Source organism: Andrographis paniculata, unplaced genomic scaffold, assembly GCF_009805555.1.
Source record: "Andrographis paniculata isolate CXL003 unplaced genomic scaffold, ASM980555v1 Contig69END, whole genome shotgun sequence".
Taxonomy (NCBI): Eukaryota; Viridiplantae; Streptophyta; class Magnoliopsida; order Lamiales; family Acanthaceae; genus Andrographis; species Andrographis paniculata.
This window is the reverse complement of record NW_026137605.1, coordinates 3,286,445-3,309,359: the sequence shown is the minus strand read 5'-3', so window position 1 is coordinate 3,309,359 and position 22,915 is coordinate 3,286,445. Positions and strand designations below refer to the sequence as shown.

General features: G+C 32.0%; 2 protein-coding genes across 5 annotated transcripts; one reads left to right on the top strand and one right to left on the bottom strand.

The window, feature by feature from the left end:
* The first annotated feature begins 7,948 nt into the window (after window positions 1–7,948).
* On the top strand, window positions 7,949–15,402 carry LOC127263703 (pentatricopeptide repeat-containing protein At1g80270, mitochondrial-like). Of its 4 annotated transcripts, XR_007841546.1 has the most exons (5): window positions 7,949–8,031; window positions 8,919–9,510; window positions 10,040–11,317; window positions 14,533–14,611; window positions 15,334–15,402. XR_007841546.1 is itself a non-coding variant. In XM_051292872.1 (4 exons), the coding sequence occupies exons 1-3, from the start codon at window positions 7,997–7,999 to the stop codon at window positions 11,279–11,281; spliced, it is 1,869 nt and encodes a 622-aa protein (XP_051148829.1). In that variant the 5' UTR covers window positions 7,949–7,996; the 3' UTR covers window positions 11,282–11,317; window positions 14,242–14,387. The 4 variants fall into 4 exon arrangements, 3 of the variants coding, with proteins under 3 accessions (XP_051148829.1, XP_051148830.1, XP_051148828.1); XM_051292872.1 differs by lacking the exons at window positions 14,533–14,611; window positions 15,334–15,402 and adding an exon at window positions 14,242–14,387; XM_051292873.1 differs by lacking the exons at window positions 14,533–14,611; window positions 15,334–15,402 and adding an exon at window positions 12,847–13,201.
* LOC127263704 (microtubule-associated protein 70-1-like) lies at window positions 11,862–18,057 on the bottom strand. The gene is made up of 11 exons (XM_051292874.1): window positions 17,754–18,057; window positions 15,242–15,327; window positions 15,033–15,098; window positions 14,777–14,947; window positions 14,485–14,655; window positions 14,214–14,369; window positions 13,988–14,134; window positions 13,127–13,198; window positions 12,559–13,041; window positions 12,196–12,383; window positions 11,862–12,010 (listed from the first exon to the last, which is right to left on the bottom strand). Exons 1-11 carry the CDS (start codon window positions 17,938–17,940, stop codon window positions 11,992–11,994), a joined length of 1,746 nt encoding a protein of 581 aa, XP_051148831.1. The 5' UTR covers window positions 17,941–18,057; the 3' UTR covers window positions 11,862–11,991.
* Between the last annotated feature and the right edge of the window lie 4,858 nt (window positions 18,058–22,915).

The window sequence follows — 22,915 nt, the reverse complement described above, 5'->3', positions numbered from 1 at the left end:
TCTATCTTCTTCACATGTTCTCCAGTGATGCCGTTATATAATTCTTCTTGAATTTTTGTTCTAGTGTTTTGTGCGTTTTCCCCTTTCTTGCACGTATTTTAGTTTTGGGACCCGACTCGGACTCGGACTCGGACTCGGTCTTGCTTCATCTTCGTGTCTAATAATATGTGTATTAATGTATATTTAATTAGGACTTTATTTTTTTCCATTTATTTTATTTTAGTTTTCTTCATTTTGTCCTCTTTATGTCGAATTAAACTCCTCCCTTCCTCGCTGACACTCCATTCAACCCCATCGACTGCGTTCAGTCCATCGTTGACCAACATCCCTTGACATCATTCTTTCTTATGTCTCTAAACAAACTTTATATCTAGCGTTAGCAAAAACTCAAGCCACGCCGCTGCCACCGCCACCGGAGCCAGAATCAACGAGAAAATGTCGCATTTTACAATGAATGAGGGGTTCAGACAATAGGTTATGTTCTTGATTGAATGTTGTAAGGTCAAGATAAGGAACCCTAAGCTTTCTAATCTTGAAATAAAGTCTTCTTTTGATCATTGGCTTCATCGAATAATGATTATGTTTATAGGTTTTTTTCTTAAAAATTCCTATCTGATTTGGGTTTATTGTTTTTCCTATAGTTACACAACTTGCTCAAATCTCATCTTCTTTGGAGTTTTATTGTCATTGCACAGCTCAAGCATTCAATCGTACAATTTATTTTGTAGTTTTTGTATTTCTTGTCAGGTATGCATTCATTTTGGGTTAGGATGGTCAATATTTTTGTTAGTTTTTGGGTTTTTCTTTTTTCTATGCTCTATTGGTTGTTGAATAACTCCTTCACATTGAAAAATTTAAGGCTTGAGTTTTAATATTTTTATTTTTGTTTATGTGAGCAATTTAAGTTTTGATCTACAAATTTCTTGGTATTTTATTAAACTTAAATTGCTTTGTTTGTAAGCAGAGGACGAGGGACGTACGGAGGGCTTTGTTTATGGGCGAACTTGAATGAAGATATTGATTAACTACATCGATTGAGACTTCTCCCACTTTGTTGAATGGTTAAAAATGAAAAAAATAAGCATGAACGAACACACCATTGGTTTTGATATATCGAATATTGATATTATCAATATATATTGTTACCATATCTTACGCAAGATCACCCTTCTATATGCCTAGAATCTTAGTTAAACATGATTTGATTGGTTCTATCACATTATAGGCCACTAAGTGCCACAAGACACTGGAGTATTTTGTGAATTATAAATATCAGTAAAATGGCCTAAGATTGATATCACGTTTGAACTTGTGACTCTATTCTTGCAACCATTTTGAATCTCATGCTCCATATATTATTTTCATGTTTGCATTCTCATAGAATTATGTTGTTGTGCTAAATGCCATAACAAGATTATTGTTTGGAAAACAACCCGAAATCATGTTGTTACCTATACATTTATTAGATTTTTATTACTCAATGTAGAAATGACACTATTTTATACTGTATTTTTTTTATATATAAGATTCTTCAGTACAAAAATCAATGAGAAACATTGCTTAATTATTTTTTGAATTTGGTGTAGCATGACTTAATATAGACAATACTATCTAGTGCATTCCATTTGTTTTCATTGTTAGCCTTCAAATTTGTTTATTTGTAAAATTAAAGCTTGTTTGAATGCTTTCTTCACATATACATTTTGCATTGCATTCATTCGAAAATTCACTTCGACTATATTTTATATTAAAGGGGAGTGGAGCTTAAGTGAGTTTGGATCAGTCCTGAGTTTGGGAATGGCGGTCATTTACATGGATGGGTGTATTCTTCAAATTTGCCTAAATGTAACTATCAACTAAGGTCTTATATTTTTTCAATTAAACTTAAAAACAACCTACTTAAATATTAATCTCGTTCTTACACTAAAATTTTCCATTGTTCCAAAGCAAAAATTTGCATTTCTTTCTATACACAAGATCATTTTTTTTTCATTGGGTGGTTAACAAGACATTGAAAGACTTTGTTAAACCATATTGTACCATCAACTATTTATTATTTTGGCTTTTTGAAAGTCTAAATTATTTTGGTTTTGGTTTTCGTAGATTATAAGAGGAAATGCACAAGTAAGCTTTATTTTTTTCCTCATCTTTCATTAAGAAAAGATAATTATAGAATCATTGTTTTCAAAGTCTAGTTCATGATAAATACTAGATGTAAAGAATTTGATATATTTGATATGATAATCGCTTTGCTATTTGTAGGGGCTTAACCTCGTGATGTTTGTCTTAGCTCTTCTTGGGAATCTTACTTATATGAAAATATGAACAAACTTTCGTTCGTATCTGAGTTACATGACAATGTTATGAATATTATGTTTTTCTTATCCAGTACTTCAATATTGCAAAAGTGTTTTTCATAATTTCATTAACTTCTTTTCTTGGCCAGTATTCTTGTTCACAACACCAATTTCTCAAGCATATGACCAAACATTCTATGGGTGGTGGTTTCATAGGGTTGTATAGTTCTTGACTCTTTTGTATCTGCTATTGACTCTATACAGTCTATTTAAATTAAATTGCAGATGACGGAGAAAATGGTTATTATTATTACCACTGCTACTACTTGTTGATATTTATGTCAACTTCATACCATTACTATTTTATCTGCACAATTATCCATTCTTTCAGAGCTCCTTAATTAGATTCTCAGATAATTTTTAGTTCTTCTATTTTTACTATTAATCGACAAACTAACTTGAGACAGATCTTTAAATATATGGCCAAAAGGAAGCGAGGAAACATTCATCCCTCTTTATCTTGCTAAACGGTATACAAGTATTCATTTTCTAAAATTCCTCGGATCCTGCCATCTCTGTTACGTGTGCAATTCTAGATTATTATAGTAAATTCAATTTTAGCCAATTCAATAAATTTTAAATTACATTTCATTTTTTTTTTTATCAAAGATTAACTTATATATTTTGAGTATTATATTTGTTTTGGTAAGTATAGGATACACGGGATGAGAGCTACAATGACAGGGCGGCATAAGAATAATTTGTTGTCCTTCATATAGAAATAAGAATTTTTTGTTCAAAATAAAAAATTTTCAATTCATTAGGCTTCTTTGGTTCTTGTAAAACTCCATAATTTTCACACATGTTTATCCCCACTACATGTGCAATTTTCGGCTGAATTTTACCATATGTATGCAATATATTGATTTGTCATATATCTCATTTTTATTATAAAAAACTTTAATTATATTTACAGAAGTATATGTTGAGGAATAATAAAACTTGTCATATATGCTAACTAATAATATTTCAAGTATAATTTATATTGCTCAGAAGCTTCAAGGACCGGTATCTTTATGCTTGGCGGTTTGCCGCCTATGCCCTCAATATTTGTCAAGAAAATATGTACATTTTTTCTGTTTTCAAATTCCAGATGATAGATGTACTCTCAAGCGGTATAACCTCCGTGTAGTTGGTATGATTTTTTGATCCATCCATTATGTTGTGTTCTTTTGTGCCTACCAAATTAAAGGGTTCCATTTAGATTTAAGTTTTTGAGTTTTGAGAGTTTTGAAGTTTTTCAAAATTTTGACATTTGTTAAAATGAGTATTTGATATCACATTTTATGCCCAAGTTATTGAAAGTGTGCATATTAATAGTTATCAATTTTTTACATCAAATCAATAATATATATCTTTTCGATTCTTCAGTGCAAATATTTTTTGCCACATATATTTTTCATGATTTTACTCTTCTCCTTTTTTTTTTCACAAAATATTTTGCAATATTTTTTTCCATAAATTTGTGCAATTTCACTCTATGAACAAAAGAAATTTGAAAAAAAACATTAGTCAATCTAAATTTAGAGTAATGAAGAATTTCATTTAGCATGATCTTTTTTGTGATTAATTATATGCCTAACCTTGAAAGGAATGCAGCCGGGACACCGTATGAAATTGGTTTTTTCGTATGAAGTTGATATTGTCTCATGATTTTCCACAATCTCTCCTAAAAGATTTGTGTTAGTTTACTAATCATTATTGATATGGATACGTACATGGTTTTCGGTTAATTTTATTATCAAACAAAATTAAATAATAACCTTGTTAATGTTGGAGCCAACTATTTTCTGACAAAATTTTCAGCCAAAAATGCTTTTAAGACAATGAAGAATATGCCTGACATGAAAGATAATCAACCGATTTAGAATATTAATTTTGTCTCTATTTTCGCCTCTCTGCATATATTATTCTTATTGCCATCATCTTTATCTCCAGGCCACACAGCGGCATACATACGCTAAAACCAAAGTCAAATTTAAAAGAAATTCTATCTCAACGTCGACCAGTCATTGATGAACACCACCATCTCATCAAAGTGTGTTGCAATGTTTCAATGTTTGATGTTTCAACGTCGACCACTCATTGATGAACACCACCGTCGACCAGTCAATGAATTTTGTAATTAATAAAAATTTATTATTTCTCCTGTTTGATGTTTCAATGTGATATCTATTTCCGCGAATATCATTAAAACTTAACAAATTTCTTTGCAATTTTCTAGAAAATAGTGTATTTTGTATATTAATTTTTACTCATTCATGGAGAAATATTAGTGTTCTTACGGAGCCTTCAATCAATTTTGCACTACTATCTATAGTATTAACATGGATTTTTTTCAACTTCATATTGGTAAATATTTATTATTTTTCAGGATGGTGTGCGTTGATATACTATCAATGATACATAAATTATTTTCGGTGTTATTTATTATGATACGTTCAACGTTCATATTTATTTCTTCTGGAAGAAATATCACAAAATAGACATATTAGAAAATTAAACGAAATACATTGTTGATATATTATTACAAAATATTAGGGTATTAGGGTCAAAAGTATAAGGGGAACAAAAATATATACATATATATGCTATTACATTGCATTTTCAGAGAGTTCAAAATATGTACAATTAAGGTTCTCAAAGTATGCACCTTCCGGATGCACCAAACAGTCATACACAGTTAAATACGACTCATCAATGCAATCTCCATTACCACTAGCATCAATTTTTGAAAAGTTAACCTTTAGGGATTTGACATCTTCGACTACCTTATTTCTCTGTTTTAAGAAATTCTTATATAATTCAACAAGATATGAGTTCGAACTGAAAGTCTGAAACAAGATTCCTGTCATTCCATAATAATGACATTCATTCTCAATTTTTCTTGAAATTTGACCAATATCATCAAGAGGCTGCTTCAAGGGCCTCTTCAGTCTTTGTTCATCAGAATAGTCATCACGGTAATAATGAGGAATACAATATCATCATGAGGCTGCTTCAGGGGCCTCTTCAGTCTTTGTTCATCAGAATAGTCATCACGGTAATGGTGAGGAATAATTTGCCTCGACCACATCTCCAATTATTCTACGTCCAAGATCTATTCCATTTTTACGGATAATTCCACGTACACGACCTTGTCTGCGACCTTTTCCGGGTTTGTATATAGGCCTATATTCAAATATTAAGTCACATTCACTTCAAAAAATGAACTTGCACCGGTTGGCCTTAACTCATGATTTTTTAATAAAAAAAATTGTTATTATGCTCAACAACAAGAAGACAAGTAATAATATCACAATATTTAGTAAAATATTTCTTTCGATGTTGTTGTTGTATAATTAATTAGAGACATGAAATATGGTGAATGTTTTTTCCAACATATCTCTATCAGTAATATTTTCTTCACAAAATTTCAATTTATACGTGATTTTGAACATTATGGAGTTATAATCAGCAACACTTTTAAAATTTTGCAGGCGCAATTGTTTTTATACATGTTTTACCTTTGGCAAGATGACCGACTTCAAATAGTCAAATTGATCTTTCAAATTTATCCACAATCCAAATAAATCTTTTACTATGAGGTGCTTTAATTTTTTAGAGCTTCATCAATGTGATGATGAAGATATATCATTTCTTTTTCACATGTTTTGTTTGTGTACAGAGCCGTTAACCAAACCAACTTAATTAAGAGCAGTTTGTGCATTCATTTCCCTTAATTATTTTTTGCAAGCCTTATGACTCTGAATGCATTTCAACATCCATCACTCATAACATATAATTACTTCTGGTAATAGCCGGTGAGAGAATTTAAATTTTGCTATTTTAATCATAATCATATTGGAAATGGTTGAGTAATTACCTAAAATTTTGAATGCAAAAAAATTGGAAAATTTCTGCAGTATTTTGACATATTCTTTTCGTATTTGGGACATAATTGGGCAAAAGTCCGACAACATTTTGATGTCTTCTTTTCGTCCATGAAACAAAACTTTGGTATGAGAAATTAATTCACCCAAAATTTTTGTGGTTCGTGCTAGTAACATGTTATATAATATAACATATAATAATATAGTATGTGCATATATGTGTGTGTTTGTGGACAATACTGTATACTTATCTGTCCCATTTGAAAGGGGTCTTTTGGGGTCTTGTAGGGTTTAGCGAAGTGCGTAAAAGATTTTGACATTTTTGCCTTTTATGTATAAAACAATTGTATGTGTAATAGTATGTTTGTAGTTTAAATAAAAGTTAAGGGTATTTTGGTATTAATGTATGATTACTTTTACTTAAAAAAAAAAAAAAGATACTTTTGAGTAGGACGGATGAAAATGGTAAAAAAAGTACTTTAAATTGGGACGAATGAAGTAGTATAAAAGTAATATATAGATATATGTTTGTATGCATAAATAGACATGTGTGTTATTACTTAGAGAGAAAAGATAGACCGTGACAGACCATAAAACTTCAAGAGGCAAAATGTCTCATTTTCATTGATTTAAGATTGTATTTTTTTTTCAGCACAACCGGATAAAAAAAAATGAAAAAAAATAAAAAAATTAAATATTGAGAAAAATATTCAACAAAATTAAATAAAATTTAATATCTTTTACTAAAAGGAAAAAAAAAAATAAAAGCTAGAAATGCAAATCAAGAAAATTACATAAAATTTAATTTTTGTTAACTAAAAGAAAAAGAAATAAAAGCTAGAAATGCAAATCAACAAAACTATAAAAAAATTTATAATTTTTTACATTTTAAAAAAAAAAATTGGGGAGTGTTGAGAAGGAATACAACTTTCAACTTAAAACCAATTAGTGATAGATGGAGAGACTTCACCCTTGTAAGCAATGGGGGATTCCATATTTTTACAACTTGAAATATATTCAACAAGAAGGAAAAATTCAATAAAAATACAAAATTCTATTATCTTTTACCGTAAAAATGTATTACTATTTTGGGGATGAGTGTAGCCTTCATTCCTTATTTTATACACTATTCATCCAACATAATTTGTCGTTCGTCCCGATCTTTCTTTTATTGAAAATATGATTATATATTTTAATCATATTTTAAATTTTAAATTTATAATTTTTAAATTTTATTCTATAATTATTTTTGTTATACATTAATTATTTTTACTAATTTATTTTTTATTATTTATTAATTATAGTTTATTTAAATTTTAGTATCTACTATGGACAAAATATATGGGATCGAGGGAGTTAGAATTCTAAAAATATTATTAGTTATCATGTTTGATGGCATGCTATATTTAGAATTAATAGACATTTGCATGAAACATGTGAATTCCATTTTTATTCGCATAAATACAACACTCATGATGATATAATAAAAAATTGTTTTTTGGGGATACAATAAAGACTGTTGATTCATGCATTTGGGGTTTAATTTTGTAAAATAAAGTTAACAAATTATATAAGGCCATTTTGGGAGGTACCTGGGAGTCCATTTTGACATTATTTGTTTAAAAAATTAGAATAGAATCGGGTCAATAAAATCGGGTATTGAATATCGGGTCTCTGGTCTTCCTGTTCCCGACCCGACCATCGCCGTCAGTATTTAATCTCACTGACCTCGCTGTTTGGCCTGATTCCTCAGCTTCGATAATTAGAATGTGGGCGTTACGAAGAGCTTCGGTTCATCTCAGGTGATTCCTTGCTCTCGGTATCTCCTCAAGCAGTTCGGATACGGATATATTTAATTAATGCGAAATTTTCATTTTGTTGCTGTTGATTGCTACTACTTGCGCGTTGCATTTTGCTTGCTTGTTAGTTCCAGCAAGCTTTTTAATGTTCATTTTTGGGTGCGAATTTGTTTCAGCCTGCTTAGAAAGCAGAAGAATAGCTATTCAAATCTGAATGCTTGGACGTTTGGTAAATTTTTATACGATTAAAGTTGTAATTGACGATTAATGAGAATGAGACTCAAATACATTTGCTGGACACATCATTGTGTATCTATAACCGATTTCTATGTTTTGGTAGTAATTGTTTACTTTTCAGTAGGATTTTAAGCTATTTATTTTATTTAGGTAATATAACAATAGAAAAGAAAATGTTGAGGTGAATTGAGCCTGGTTAATTTAAATTTGATTTTACTAGTTAATGTGTTTTTTTTTTGTGGGTTCATTTAAATATATCATCGAATGTATATTTGTTGGTGTGGTTACTGCTTTGGATCCTGTTTTTTGAAACTTTTTTGAAATTTAGACTGGGAGAGTAAGTAAACCCTGTGCTTACTAGAATTAAGTTTCCAATTTTTCTACCTTATCACACTTTTCACAATTTGATATATATCTATAACTATCATGTTTTCCTTTCTCAAGGCTCTTGAATTTTAATAATTATTTCACAAACTGTGGATCTTTTTTTTTTTTTTTTTTTTTTTTTTTGGGCACATGGTATTTGTAATGCTGTTTTGCTATTCATGGGTTGTTCTCTTGCTATTTTCTGGTGTCTGCATCGATCGGAGGCTATTATACACGTTTCTTAATCATATTCTCATCATTGTAATATGTATCTTCTTTCTTTACAGAAACCGAGAAGTAACATCTGGAACAACTCAGATTTTCTGCATATCAACAGATATAACAAGATGTAATTCGGGAAATCTCAATTTTAGGATTATTGAATCACTAGGACATCCATTGAATGAGTTAAAAGGCAGGACAGGATCTTACAACACATTATCAGGAACATTGAAGACATATAGCAGAATCATTGGTTCACTGCTTAGCACTAAGCCCATCAAAGGGCAAAATGATGATCGGGACTATACTTTTACTGACCCTGGAAAGAGTCGTGCTTCTGTTCTTGAAACTGCTCCGGAAGTTGATGTTGATGATAGCTCAATTTCTGAATCAGAGTTTGTAGGAGATGAGACTGTTGATGAAAATATGCAGAATGAGCTGGAGCACTTAGGCACTGAGATTGCCAATGGTGAGATGAGATCTCCTGCAACCAAAGCTATTCCAGCAATGGCTGCGGCTTTACATTCCGCGCCTAGCAAACCAATTGGAAAGTTTATGAATGAATGGGTTGAAAAAGGGAATGAGGTGACCACATCAGAAATATCTTCAACCATGATATATCTTCGCAGGCGGAAAATGTTTTTTAGGGCGCTACAGGTGTGTAACTCCAATGCTTCAATCATATCAGTTACTTTAACTTTCATCTTGGCCTTTGCATAAACTTGCTATACTGTAGCTTACTTACAAGTTAGGATCTAACAAGCTTGGAATTTCGGGCCTATCATTCGTATACAAAACACTGGGGAAAGGAAGCTACTGTATAGTCAAATACATGAAGTCTTTATGGGGCATTTAGAGGACACATTTATCCTGGAAATAAATTCTGTTCATTCTCATTATTCTGAGCCATCTCGATGAACTCACGGTGGGATGACAACCTTTGTGCACTCCTTAGTTTCCAAAGATTTAATTTATCCCTAAGAACTATATCATATATATGATCCTACACCGAGCAAGTTCCCCAGGGGCAATCTTTTTACATTCTTCACATCACAGCTTTGGGTTTCCTTTGGCTTTTGTTGTTATCGACCTGTTTATTATTGTTATAGAATGTTGAATATAATGATGTGGTTTGATTTGATTTGGATGACCGCCCGCTCAGTAATTTTATGCTAAATTTCTGCAGCTCTTAGAGTGGCTGGAGTCGACAGGGCGCTTTGAACTAACAGAGAGTAGTTATGCTTCTTGGGTTGACCTGCTTGCCAAAGTAGATGGTATACCTGCGGCAGAAAAGTACCTTAAAAAGTTGCCTGAATCCTGTAAAGGTGAATTGGTGTACCGCACCTTTTTGGCCAATTGCGTCTTTCACAACGACCAGAAAAAAGCGGAGGAGGTGTTCAATAGAATGAAGGATTTATTCCCAATTTCAGATTTTGCTTGCAACCAGATGTTGCTGCTGTACAAGAGGGTCAACCAGAAGAAGATTACTGATATCTTGAACTTGATGAAGGAAAATAACATCAAGACATCTTCTTTCGCATACGAGGTTTTGATCGCCATTAAAGCGCACTGGAATGATATCAAGGGAATGGAGCAGCTTTTCGTGACAATGAAGTCTGAGGGACTGGAACCGAATTCCCATATAAAGTCAATCATGGCTAAACGGTACGCCATTAGGGGCCTGAATGATAAAGCTGAGGCCTTGTTAAAAGAGATAGAGGGAGACGATCTGACAAAAAATCGTTGGGCTTCTCCAATGCTACTTTCCATCTATGCCTTACTTGGAAAGGAAGATGAAGTTGAAAGAATCTGGAAAATTTGCGAATCTAATCTCCGGCAGGGTGAATATCTGGCTGGGATACAAGCCTGGGGAAAGCTCAATAGAATTGATGCTGCCGAAGAAGTTTTCAACAAAATGGTGAAGACACTAAAGGTGCCGGCTGCGAAGCATTACATGGCATTACTAGATGTGTATGCAAGTCATAAAATGTTTGAAAAAGGGAAGGAACTGGTGAAAAGAATGGCGAACATTCCGGTTGGATCGCCATACTTGTGGCATGTATTGGTGAAGCTCTACATCGGAGGTGGTGAAGTCGAAAAGGCGGAATCAATACTTGACAATGCACTTAGACGGAGGAAAGTGAAGCCGTGGTTCATTTCTTACATGACGGTTTTGAAGCAGTATGCAGAGGAAGGGAAGCTGCACAATGCAGAGAGAATGCTTGATAAGATTAGGAAAACTGGGTATTTGAATCTGGCCCCGGCGTACTGGGTTATTCTGAATGCGTATGTAGGTACGAAAACCCCGGCGTATGGTTTCAAGGAGCGACTGCGTGGGGACAATATTGTATTGGATGATTCATTTGCTAGACTGTTGGATCGAGCCAATCCGTTTAGGAAGTCAACTGTTGGTGAGCTCCTGGAATGAAGAACTTCTTAACTGGGGATTTTCTGCTATCTGTAGGTTAGTATTTAAAGGCTTTTCAGTTCATGTTATATCCATGATCATTCATTATTTTGATGATTATGAATGAAGATGGTTACCAGTTTATGATTAGTTTGCACTAATCAACTGGGGGTTAATATAATTAGCTTGTGAATTGGGCTTGTTTGGTTTTGATTTAAAATTGGAATTTTGGTTTGAGTTTTTGTTTAAACAGTGTTTAGTATTTTGATGTGAAGTTTTTGAGAAATATTATAAGCAGAGCGGTGGTTATTTGTATTTGAAAGACAAACCAAACACACCTAATTTATTATTATTTTTTAATTAAACATGTAATTATTTTCTTAAAAAAATGTTTTAAAAGTATATTAATGCATATAAAAATGGTTTATATGTGTGCTTTTGGATGCTTCAAATTTGAATTTTTCTAGTATAGATACGGATACACTTAGCTAGGTTTGCAGATTGCAGTGTATTTCTATATCGCATTTCTTTCAAACAAGTAAACAACATATGCAATTAATTGAAATTATGTATGGTTACTATACATACATTCATTCTAGGAAGAAATAAAAGACTTCAATATATACGAGTAGGACAAGACATACTCAAACTTAGTTACATAACCTCCTTTCTCTCTGATGAGCTGTGAATATCGTTGTCATGAACGATCCCTTGAGCATCGGTAGGTGTGCCTATGGATATTGCCCACTCCTGAAAATAAATCAAAACCAAATCAAGAAGCCGAACTCTTTTTTGTCCTTCCAAACATGAAACTTTTAGAATATAAGTTTCCTAGTTTATTCTTCTTGAGTAAAATGTGCATTCATTTTCGATTTTGGTAAAGATCTCAACTGTGCATTAGTTTTCAGTAAAATGTGCATAGATATTATGTCTACCTCATCAAACGTGTATGAGACCCTGGAATAGTGCCTCGAGTAACACTGCTGCGGCTGTTCCTTCGAAGCTGTTCTTTGTCATTTCGCAGCGCAGCAACTTCCCTCTCCATGGAATTCACTTCCCTCCTCATTTTCTTTGCCTCAACTTCGATGGCCTTGTTCAATGTTTCAACCTTTTTTGCCAGCATCTACATGAGATTTCATGCCAAAAGAAGTCAGATATAATATATTAGGCCCTCTTTATTAGTCACATCCCGATTAAATCCTGTGACGAAGAATAAATTTATTCACATGACATAATTTATGTGACTACTAGCTATAGCAGAAGTGGTGTGCATTGTAATAAGATATCACAAAAAGTACCTCAATGGCACCATCTTTGTCCTTGAGGCTTTCGTCTTTCTCTTGGCAAGCTTTTTGCAACTTCAAAACCTCTTTCTGAAGCATGTCGTACAGCACTCCCGACACGTAGTCTTCATTTTCCTTTTTCGATTTGTCCGTCATAAAATCACTGCCCGCATTGTTGATAGATGAAGTTATTGATTTAATTTGGATCTCTTTCTTATGCTTCTGTGAAGCTACAATGTCCCTATTCGATAATCTGCCAGTTCCATTGAATGTTACTGACAAGTTCCTTGTGTGCTTCAAAAGTGAGCTAGAAGTGTCCGTACGAGATGATGTCCAAGATGAAGCTAATACATTTCTTGATATAAACTCATCTGGCTCTCCATGCGAACTTCTTCGTGAAGCACTGTTGCTCACGCTTCTTCTACCTTGTGATAAAGATTGAAGGGGACTTGTTTTAAGCCTTTCCTCCAAGACCTTGAAGCGCAACAGGTATTTCTCCTAAACAATCGAAGAAGGTAGGATGAAATGAATTCGTGCTGAGAAAGATCATGCTGGGAAGAAGAATAGTGATTTGTTTTCCTACTTTTAACTTAGCTTCTGCTTTAGCAGCTCGCTCGACTATCGCCAACTTGTCTTTGAGCTGTTGGATTTCTCCCTGTGCATAGTAAACAATAATTGTAGGTTCAATCTTCCAAATTACTAATTTTGCAATGTAGAATAGGACTGTGATGTTCATTTTTGTAGAGTTGGTTTAGTATATACATACATATTTATAACGGCAGTTAGGTTACTGATTTGACTCGTTCAACACCCTAACGATATGGTAGACAATATAATGTTGTCCAATATAAAAGTGTGTTATATAGTTTGTATTTATATTGTCTTGTATAAATATGTTTATTATGTTAAAATCAATGTGAAATTATATCATGTGCTGTCAGAATATGAATTGTATATTGTATTATAATGTATTGTCAGAATATGTATTGTATATTGTATTATCATATATTGTCAGACATATGTTGTCAGAATAGGTGTTGTATATTGTATTATTATATGTTGTTAGACATGTGTTAATGAGTGTTGTATATTGTATTATTATGTATTGTCAGAATAGGAGTTGTATATTGTATTATCATATATTGTCAATAATGTGCCAAATGTTTTGATAACATGTGTTAGTTGGGTCAAATCAGCACCATGCTGATTTGACACGATCAACACGGAAACAACTATATATATATATATATGTATGTATATATAAAGACAATTAGAAGATACCTGTAATTTGTAAATTTCATAAGACTAACTTCTACTTTCTATTCTAATTTGTAGTTCTTATAAGAAGTAGATTCATTTGCAAACAGTGCTAAAATATACAAGTTCTTGATTATGATCCTAAACTCTAAGAGTAGTGAACTTAGGCAAATGTAATTTACATTACCTGAAAAAATTTTCTTTCTTCAAGCCACTGCTTCACAGGCATGACTTTGTCGTTGGCATCTTTCCATTCATTCGCAACTACAACAGCAACACGGTTTACAGAGACCTTAGCACGAGCTAGTTCTCGGTCTAGAATTCTTTTCTCTTCCTGCAAATTAGCTACAGCTCATAATATGCCTGAAAAGATATAACATAACTAAACACCATCAATTTAATCGGTCGTATACATTTATTTCTTGCACTTTCCGTTCGTAGTTACGCACAGCATTGGCTGCAGCCCCACCAGACAAGACTGCCTCTTCGAGCTCACGAACAGTTTGTGTTAGCCTCTCTACTTCTACGACCTTTTGCCTGTGCATTCTGTCCAATATTCTGTTCTCCTCCTGAAAATAAAGAGACGGAGTGCTCAGGTAGTCTTTTACTCGAAATCTACATAAGCATGTCGTGATTAATCTGAAAATAGTCCCGTTAACATGGATAATTTTGAATTTGTCTAACCTGGCATATTCCAATCTGTTTCATGAACTCTTGGTTTTTGTTCTGCAGATCATCCATCAAGGACGCTTTGGCGAGAGCCATCTTAACTGCACGTTCTGCTTCTAAGAGCGCCAACTCTTTAGACTTGGTAAGCCGATCAAGTGCTCTGTTATCTTCCATTAGAGTTGCTTTCTAATAGCAAAAGCAAACCATCCAAGTCTAATGTTAGAAAATTTGATGTTTATGTCTGAACTTCAGTTTACTGACAATGTTAATAGGTAAAAGTAGTCATCGATGATAAGTATGGCATCACCTCAATTCTAGCCAATTTTAACTCAGCCTCAAGAGGGGCGATGATTGCCTCGATTGGAGGCATCTCATTGTCTTTCTGAGCAGCATGAACCCTTCGAAGTGTGGCTTCTGCAGCAAATTGTGCAGCCACAGCAGCCTTTTTCTCCTCATTGATTTTCTTGATTTCTAGATTCTGAAATTTTATGTGAAAATTGTTATGTTACATAACAGTTTTCACTATTCAGCATAAAATAATTAAAGTTGTTCTGTTTTTTTACCTTGCTTTCGAGTTGAGCTTCTGTCACTTTGAACTTTTCATCTACTTTCTTAAGCTCATTAGTAAGCTGAAAAATAAAAAACCTCGAGACAATTATGAGCAACAACTTAGTGAAGTGGAACCTTGTTTAAGCTTGTGGAAATGAGTAAACCTGGACAAGATTTCGATTACGTAAAAGATTAAAATCAGTCAGTAGGATTATTATTGTACCTCTTGAACTGCCTTCTCTTTTAAGCGTTGTTCATACTTGAGTGCTTTGATTTCCCCATGTAACCCAGCCACATCTCTATTTTTTTCTGCAGATTTTGAAAGATTGTTGAACAGAAATGCTCAAAATCTTATCTTGCCTTACAGACATAAACTGAGGGAGGGGTACGTAGGTTTCATACTCTTTTTCAATAATAGCCCCAATACATTATTTAAAGTATGGTTGGTATCTTTATTTTATTATTTTATTTCCCACTAATTTTGGATAAAATATGATGCCTTATGGCTAGAATAGCATTAAATTCTTGATGCATCAACAAACTGTCCAAACATACTTCTTACCAAAGGGACACTATCTAAAAAAGGAATTGATTAGAGGGGCTGGTATGGAGAGTTCAATCATAATATTGTAATGATATATACAATATATAGTTGTTAAAACACTGGATATATCATTAGCTTTGTTGTTTATGTTGTGTTATATTTTACTCTGCATTGAGATTAATTGTGATATATATATATTGTATGGACTATTATCATATACTCCCTGTTAACATATTATATTTATATGTTAAAATAAACCGTGTATTGTTATATTATAGACAAATGAAGCCAAAATATGTATGTGGATTCATAACAAACAAAAAATTAGGGGCAATTGGTCTTGTTGAGAAAAGGACAATGATAGTTACAGAAAGCTACAATAGCTAAGTGGAATGGGGCCTTCAAAATTGGAATTGCTTTCAACCATCAATGCAACCACATGAGTATGATGCCCAAATATTAAATCCTACAATTCCTCTCTCTCTCTCTCTCTCTCTTTAATTTTGGTATTTAGCACAATCATTATCAATAGCTGCCGTGGAAATATAACAAGCTAGCTTCTCATTTATAATTGTTACATTTTGTAGAATTTTTACACTTGTATGATATTAATAATGAAATTATTGTGATACATATTAAAAAAATAAACTAATTGATATTAACCAAACTCAATACTAATAATTAGAGTTGTCAAAATGGGTTGAGTACGTCGGGTTGGTCTGCTCCGCCTCACTTTTTAGGATGATTGGATTGTGATTTTGTAAGTCTGTTAAAATGCGAGCCTAAACAGGCCAACCCACGTGGGCCGTGGGTTGAGAGTGGGTTAGCCCTCAGTGGGACGAGTTAGTCTGCAAACTAAGTAAATATAATAACTAGTACTCATCCGTACCAACTAAATGTATTTTTTTTATTTTTTTTATTATTTTTTACCGTCAAATTAAAAAATTACTTTCGATTTTTCATCATTTGTTTTGTTCGTCTCTCATTTTATTGTTTTTTTTATATATTTTTTTTTTTCTAAAATCTACATATTCATAAAATTAATTATGATTTATTTGTAAAATATTTCTTATTATTAATTTTTTTAAAAATACTCTAACTAATAATATTTAGAATTGAGAATTTTTATATTTGTTATTTATTTTAAAATATTTAAAAGGCAAAATTGCCTATAATTCCCTTATGGTTTCGAAACTCAGCGTAAATTCTCCTTCTACTTTAAAAATTGCATGGTACTCCCTTATAGTTTAAAAAATATTGGATGAAACCACTTTGTGGTTTCGAAACTATGCATAAATCCCCATTTTACTTTAAAAAATTGCATGACGCTCATTTATACTTTCAAAAATATTGCATAAAATCCCTGTCATGCAAAATATATAGATAGGAAATCATGCAACATTTTTTAAAGTATAAGAGGGTACCATGCAATTTTTAAAGTAGAGGGGGAATTTACGCTGAGTTTCGAAACACAAGGGAGTTATGGGTAATTTTGTCTATTTATTATTTAAATTTTACAATAAAACTATTTTTAGTTATTTTTAAATACTTAATTACGAAAATATTTATAATATTAATATTTTAAAAAGCCCGCGGGCTAGCCCGCTTAGCTCGCCACCTGCCGTTGGGTTGGGTTGGATTGATAAATTTCAATCCGTTTCGCTGCGGTTTGGTCCGCAAACAACCCACTTCTTTGCGGGTTGTGATGGATGGTTTTGATAGGTCTACTAATAATAACATAATTTAGATAATAGAGATATAGTTTAAACTATATATTAAATAGTATCTAAAATATTTCTAATATCCTTCAAACTTGAATTTGCAAAGAAAAATTGACATTGCAGAAGCATGGAGTCAGAATTGTTTTATGAAACAGGACTATCTCGTAACACAACTGAATGTTTCTTGATAATGTCATTAGAATCCTAAAAATTCTCCTATTCCTCTCAATCTCTAAAATGCTATAAGATTTATCCTAATTTGCAGATTTGATCGTGTTTCGACAAAACTGCAATCTCCATTGAAGATCTCATCTAGCAGGTATGTGAAATTCAGAGCTTCTTCTTCAGATACATCATTCGCCATCCAAAGGCGAAAACGATTACCAATGGAACCGCGCCTTATAAACCAATCGAGAAATGCAGAAACCTAGAAAAACAATTATCGATTGGAACGGCAGAACAAGAATTACCTCGAATTTCGTTTTCGAGACGAGCGAGCTCGACGCGCACCGGATCGGAGCCGTGCATCAGTGTGATGAAGTCATCGACCTCCGCGCCGGCTCGCGGCTTCTTCTTGCCTTTGAACGAAGGCAATGATGGTAACTTCTGCGATTCCAGTTCTTCTCCATTAACGAAGTTGTGGAAGCTACTCGCCATTTTATTAATCCGTACAGAGAAACACTTTCTACTGCATTCAATTCAATTGCGAGACAACTAACTCCTCCCGCAGGAAATGAATTTAACTGCTCGCATATATATGTAGAATTTTTGCGAATGCTGCACAATTGGAAGAAAGCGAGTGGGATTGGATTGGAAGGAAGGGTGCAATCACATTTCACAGCGTTGTCGCCATCGTTGCATTGCAGAGGACGAAAGTGATTGAAAGCGGTTTCGGGGAGCTCCAGGGACCTCGAAACATTATCAATATGTACGTCGCGCCGGGTGCTGAGATCCAGGGAGCTTCCACGAATCATTCGAAAGTGAAGGTATATCTGTTTATTCAATAAATATTTAAATGCTGTCTAATAAATAGAACTAAAATTATGTGCTATTAGTAATCACTTGTCATATATAGTGCAAAAAGCTACTATATATATATATATATGCATGCAAAATAAAATTATTTGTAATGTCGTAATGATGCTTTGTTAATTTCTTATCTCAATAATAAAATAAAATACACCCTCCGTCCTCCGTCCCACATATCATGTTTATGTTGCCGTTTCTATCCATCCCACATTCCATGTTATTTTTTTTTAAAAAAAATTATTATACACTTTAATCTCATTTTAAACTTTTTAATTTTTAATTAAACTAATTAGTTATCTTAATCTTAATTTATAATTATTTATATTATAAAATAATTATTTTCACTAATACATTCTTAATTATCTACTAATTACACCCCTCCTAAAATACCGTGCCTACAGTGTAGCAGACACGATACGTGAGACGGATGGAGTAAAAAACTTTAATATCAAATTAGTTAGACGGATGGAGTAAAAAACTTTAATATCAAATTAGTTAAGTCTGTTTGTTTATTCTTGGCTATCTGGGTTTGTTTATGCTCTTCGGCCCCGCCAAACTGAAGCGTTTATTAGTTCTTTAGAAATTGAATCTTTAGAAATTGAAGTAAAGTACAAATGAGGTCCTCCCCTATATATATATATATATATATAAAAGGATCGGGCCTAACACTGGCTAAAGTCTATTCACACTCGGATAAACTAAATTTAATAGATAAACGTCAATTTGGTCAGTATTTTTTTTATTGCAGTACAAACATTTATCTTCGTCTCGAAGTTTTATATTTTGTTATTATTATTTTTAAAAAAAAAAATTTTGATTGGATTTTAATAATTTTTATCGAACTACATTATTTTGCATTATTTTTAATTGAATTTGACTGCACTTTTTTTTTTTAAAGTAGTACCGGATTGGTAGTGTAGATAAAAATGAATTAAAAATTAAACTCAACAATTTTGAAGATAAGTGTCATGTTAGAATTTAAATATATATTGCTTTTATTTCAATATTTGATCCTAATTGCAGAATTTGATTGTATTTTATTATTATTATTATTATTATTATTATTATTATTATTATTATTTATCAACAGACTTGCCTGCATGTTTGCATAATTTTTTTTTTTGGATTTGCTGGGTTTTTTTTAAAAATAAATTATTGTATATGACATCATTGTTACGATTTTTATATGTATTGAAGCATGCTTCTTTTTATATATCATTATTAGATTATAACAATCAAAATTTTATTATGTTTATAGTGAGGATGCAATAGTGCCAACTTAATCAAATCCGGATAGTCTTAGCGAAGGAATTGAAAAAAAAAAAAAATGAAGTAAAAAAACTATACTGAAATCTTTTTAGGAATTTGTAAGAAAGAAATTGATGCTGATAATAGATCACACACTCACACTCATTTTACAAGAGAAGAATGGAATAATTTGATGAAATTTTTTAATAAAAAGACAGGAGTTGCCAATATAATTGAAAGCAACTTAAAAATAGATGGGATAATTTAAAAATAGAGTTTGGTTTGTGGGCAAAATTTGTTTAAGGTTAGACTGGTATTGAATGAAATCCTATAAAAAAAACAATAACAACAGAAGAGATATTGACATCGAAAGCTAGAGTACATAGTACTTTTAATTAATTAATTGTATAAATAATTGAAAGTGGTTCATTAGATGTGTTAAATATGTATATATACTGAAAAATTCGAAGTATCTTATATTTAAAGATGGTCCTCCGATATTTTTGGATTTTATGGAAAAAAATTTTAGGATGTAGTTACTACGGGTGAATATATTTTTTGGTCAACTGAAGACGAAAGTAACGAACAACTTGCTAGTGCTGAAGATCTGATTTTAGAATCGTCAATGAATACTATAGATACTTATGTAGAAATTGACAAATGACCGGTCACACAAAAATAAAGATGCAAAAAAGAGAAAGAGAGTGAAAAATGATGAAAAGAGAAGTGGACTGATAGACTTCAAGCACCGTTAAACAATTAATTGATTGTAGTAATGACACTCCTAATTGCAAGATTGTTTAAAAATGCTTAAAGATCTGTCTTAAATGGTACCTTCGAGTGATGTTTATAATTTGGTATTACGAGTACTTGTGAACAAACAACACAGAAGTATTTGCCTATTTTATGAACTTGTTATGAGTTGGTTGGCCACATTTTTTCTTGAGGATGCGAAACACTTGAAATGAAATAATAATATATATGTATACATTTTTTGATTAATTTGATTTTTTAGCAATTCATTGAATGTGAACTAATTATTTATTTTTTGGTCAAACAAATTTTTGTTTGTGGAATTTTTATTTATATCTATGTTTATTTCAACATTTGTTTATTGATTATTTATATTTTGCGGTGTATTTATCTTATTATAATTTTTTACATGAATTTTTTTTAATAGTTGTAGATATTGTGTTTTATTTATATTATGTGTACAGAATGAATAAAGATTTGATATTGAATCGGATGAAGATGAAGAGAAATATGATATTATCAATAAACATAGAGAATTACTCTATTTATATTGCATTTGTTATTTGAAATATTTTCATAAAGAAAAAAAAAAGAGAATACCATGTATTTCTGGACAAGCTTGGGTTGAAGAGGTAAAACACATACACGAAGAACATTTTTTTAGCAATTTCAACTGAAAGAATATGTATTTTACAAGTTAGCATCTGATCTAAATAAGAAGTTCGGATTGAAACCAACTCGAAATGTTAGTTTACATGAATTTGTGGCTATTTTTTTATACATGGTTGGACATGCTTCGTCAGTGAGAGAATTGGAAGAAAGATTTCAACATTATGGAGAAACAATATCCAGACATATTCATAGAGTTCTAAAGACTATTTGACGGTTAGGAGTTGAAGTAATTAGACCTATTTATAATCATTTCAAAGATGCTCAGGAATATTTTAGAGACGATAGCCGTTATTGGCCATACTTTCAAGATTGCATTGGGGCAATAGATGAGACTCACATTGCAATTCAATTTGTCTAATGATAAGAAGACACTATTTATTGATCGAAAGGAAATGACAACTACAAATGTTCTTGTTGTATGTGATCTTAATATGTGCTTCGTTTTTGCATTGATCAGTTATGAAAGGTCTTTCTCATGATACTAAAATATTTTATGAAACTCTTTGTAATTCGAAATAATTTTTCTTTGCCAGCTAAAGGTACACAATATTTTTATAAACTATTTTTCTTTTACTACTTCATTATGTTTATTATTATGTTTTATAACTTGTACAACGTTGTTGTTGTTGTTGTTGTTGTTGTTGTTGTTGTTGTTATTATTATTATTATTATTATTATTATTTTATTTATTTTTTGTAGGTAGGCAATATCTAGTTGATTCGGGATATCCTACATTTGATTGATTTTTAGGACCATACCAAATACTAGATATTACCTTCTAGAATTTAGGTTGGCTCTAGAATTTCGATCGCAAAATAAGCGCTTTAATTTTTATCACTCAAGCATGCGAAGTATCATTGAAAGAAAGAGCTTTGGGAGTTTGCAAAGTAAAATGGAAGATATTTCAAGATATACATTATTTTGATCTTCAAGATCAATTTGCTATTATATGGGCATGCTTTGCTCTTGGTAATTATACAAGAAGAATGGATCCTGATATTGACATGCTTGAGATATTTGAAGATCTTGGTGAGTTAGTAGAAGTTGATCGTGGCGAAGAAGTTGGTGATATTGAAGATCAACGAAAATCGGAAGGATTAATGACCTAAAGTGTCAAATATATGAAAGAGAAGAGAGACTCTATTATGAATCAAATTCCGCAACGACAACGAGGATGATAAAATTTAAGTTATTTTATTTAAATATGTTACCAATAAAATTATTTTCTCTGAATTGCTTTGAAAACTTTAACACATAATATATTTTTATTTTGGGTAAGATGTTTTTTAATCTCGTATTTGACCCCCTTTATTATTTTAGGACTTTAAGTGGATCATGTTTGAAAATAGTCCAGTAAGCTGTTTTTATTTTGGGTAAGCTGTTTTTTTAGTCTCGTATCTGACCCTTATCATTTTAGGACTTTAAGTGGCCCTATTTGAAAATAGTCCCGTAAGTAAATTTTTTTTGCTAAAATGGTCCTCCGGACTCGCCATGCTGGTCCGCCGTTGCTGACATGGCGCTGACACGACTGACATGTCATCGCCACATAGATGCTACGTCAGCGATACGTATTGTTTTTTTTTATTTTGTATTTCACAAAATGTCTTGGTAAACTATTTTTTTTTAGTTCCGTATATAATCTCATTTATTATTTTTAGGATATTTAAATGCACTATGTCTCAAAATAGTCGTGCAAGTAAAAACTTTTTACTAAAATGGTTATTTGACGTGACATCTACATGGAAATGACATGTCAGCCACATCAGCACCATGCTAGCAACAGCGGCCAGCGTGTTAAGTCTAGCATCGGAGACCGTTTTAGCGAAAAAATTTTTACTTACATGATTATTTTCAGATAGGGTTCACTTAAAGTATTAAAGTGATAAAGGTCAGATATGGAACTAAAAAATAATTTACTTTTTTTTAATTT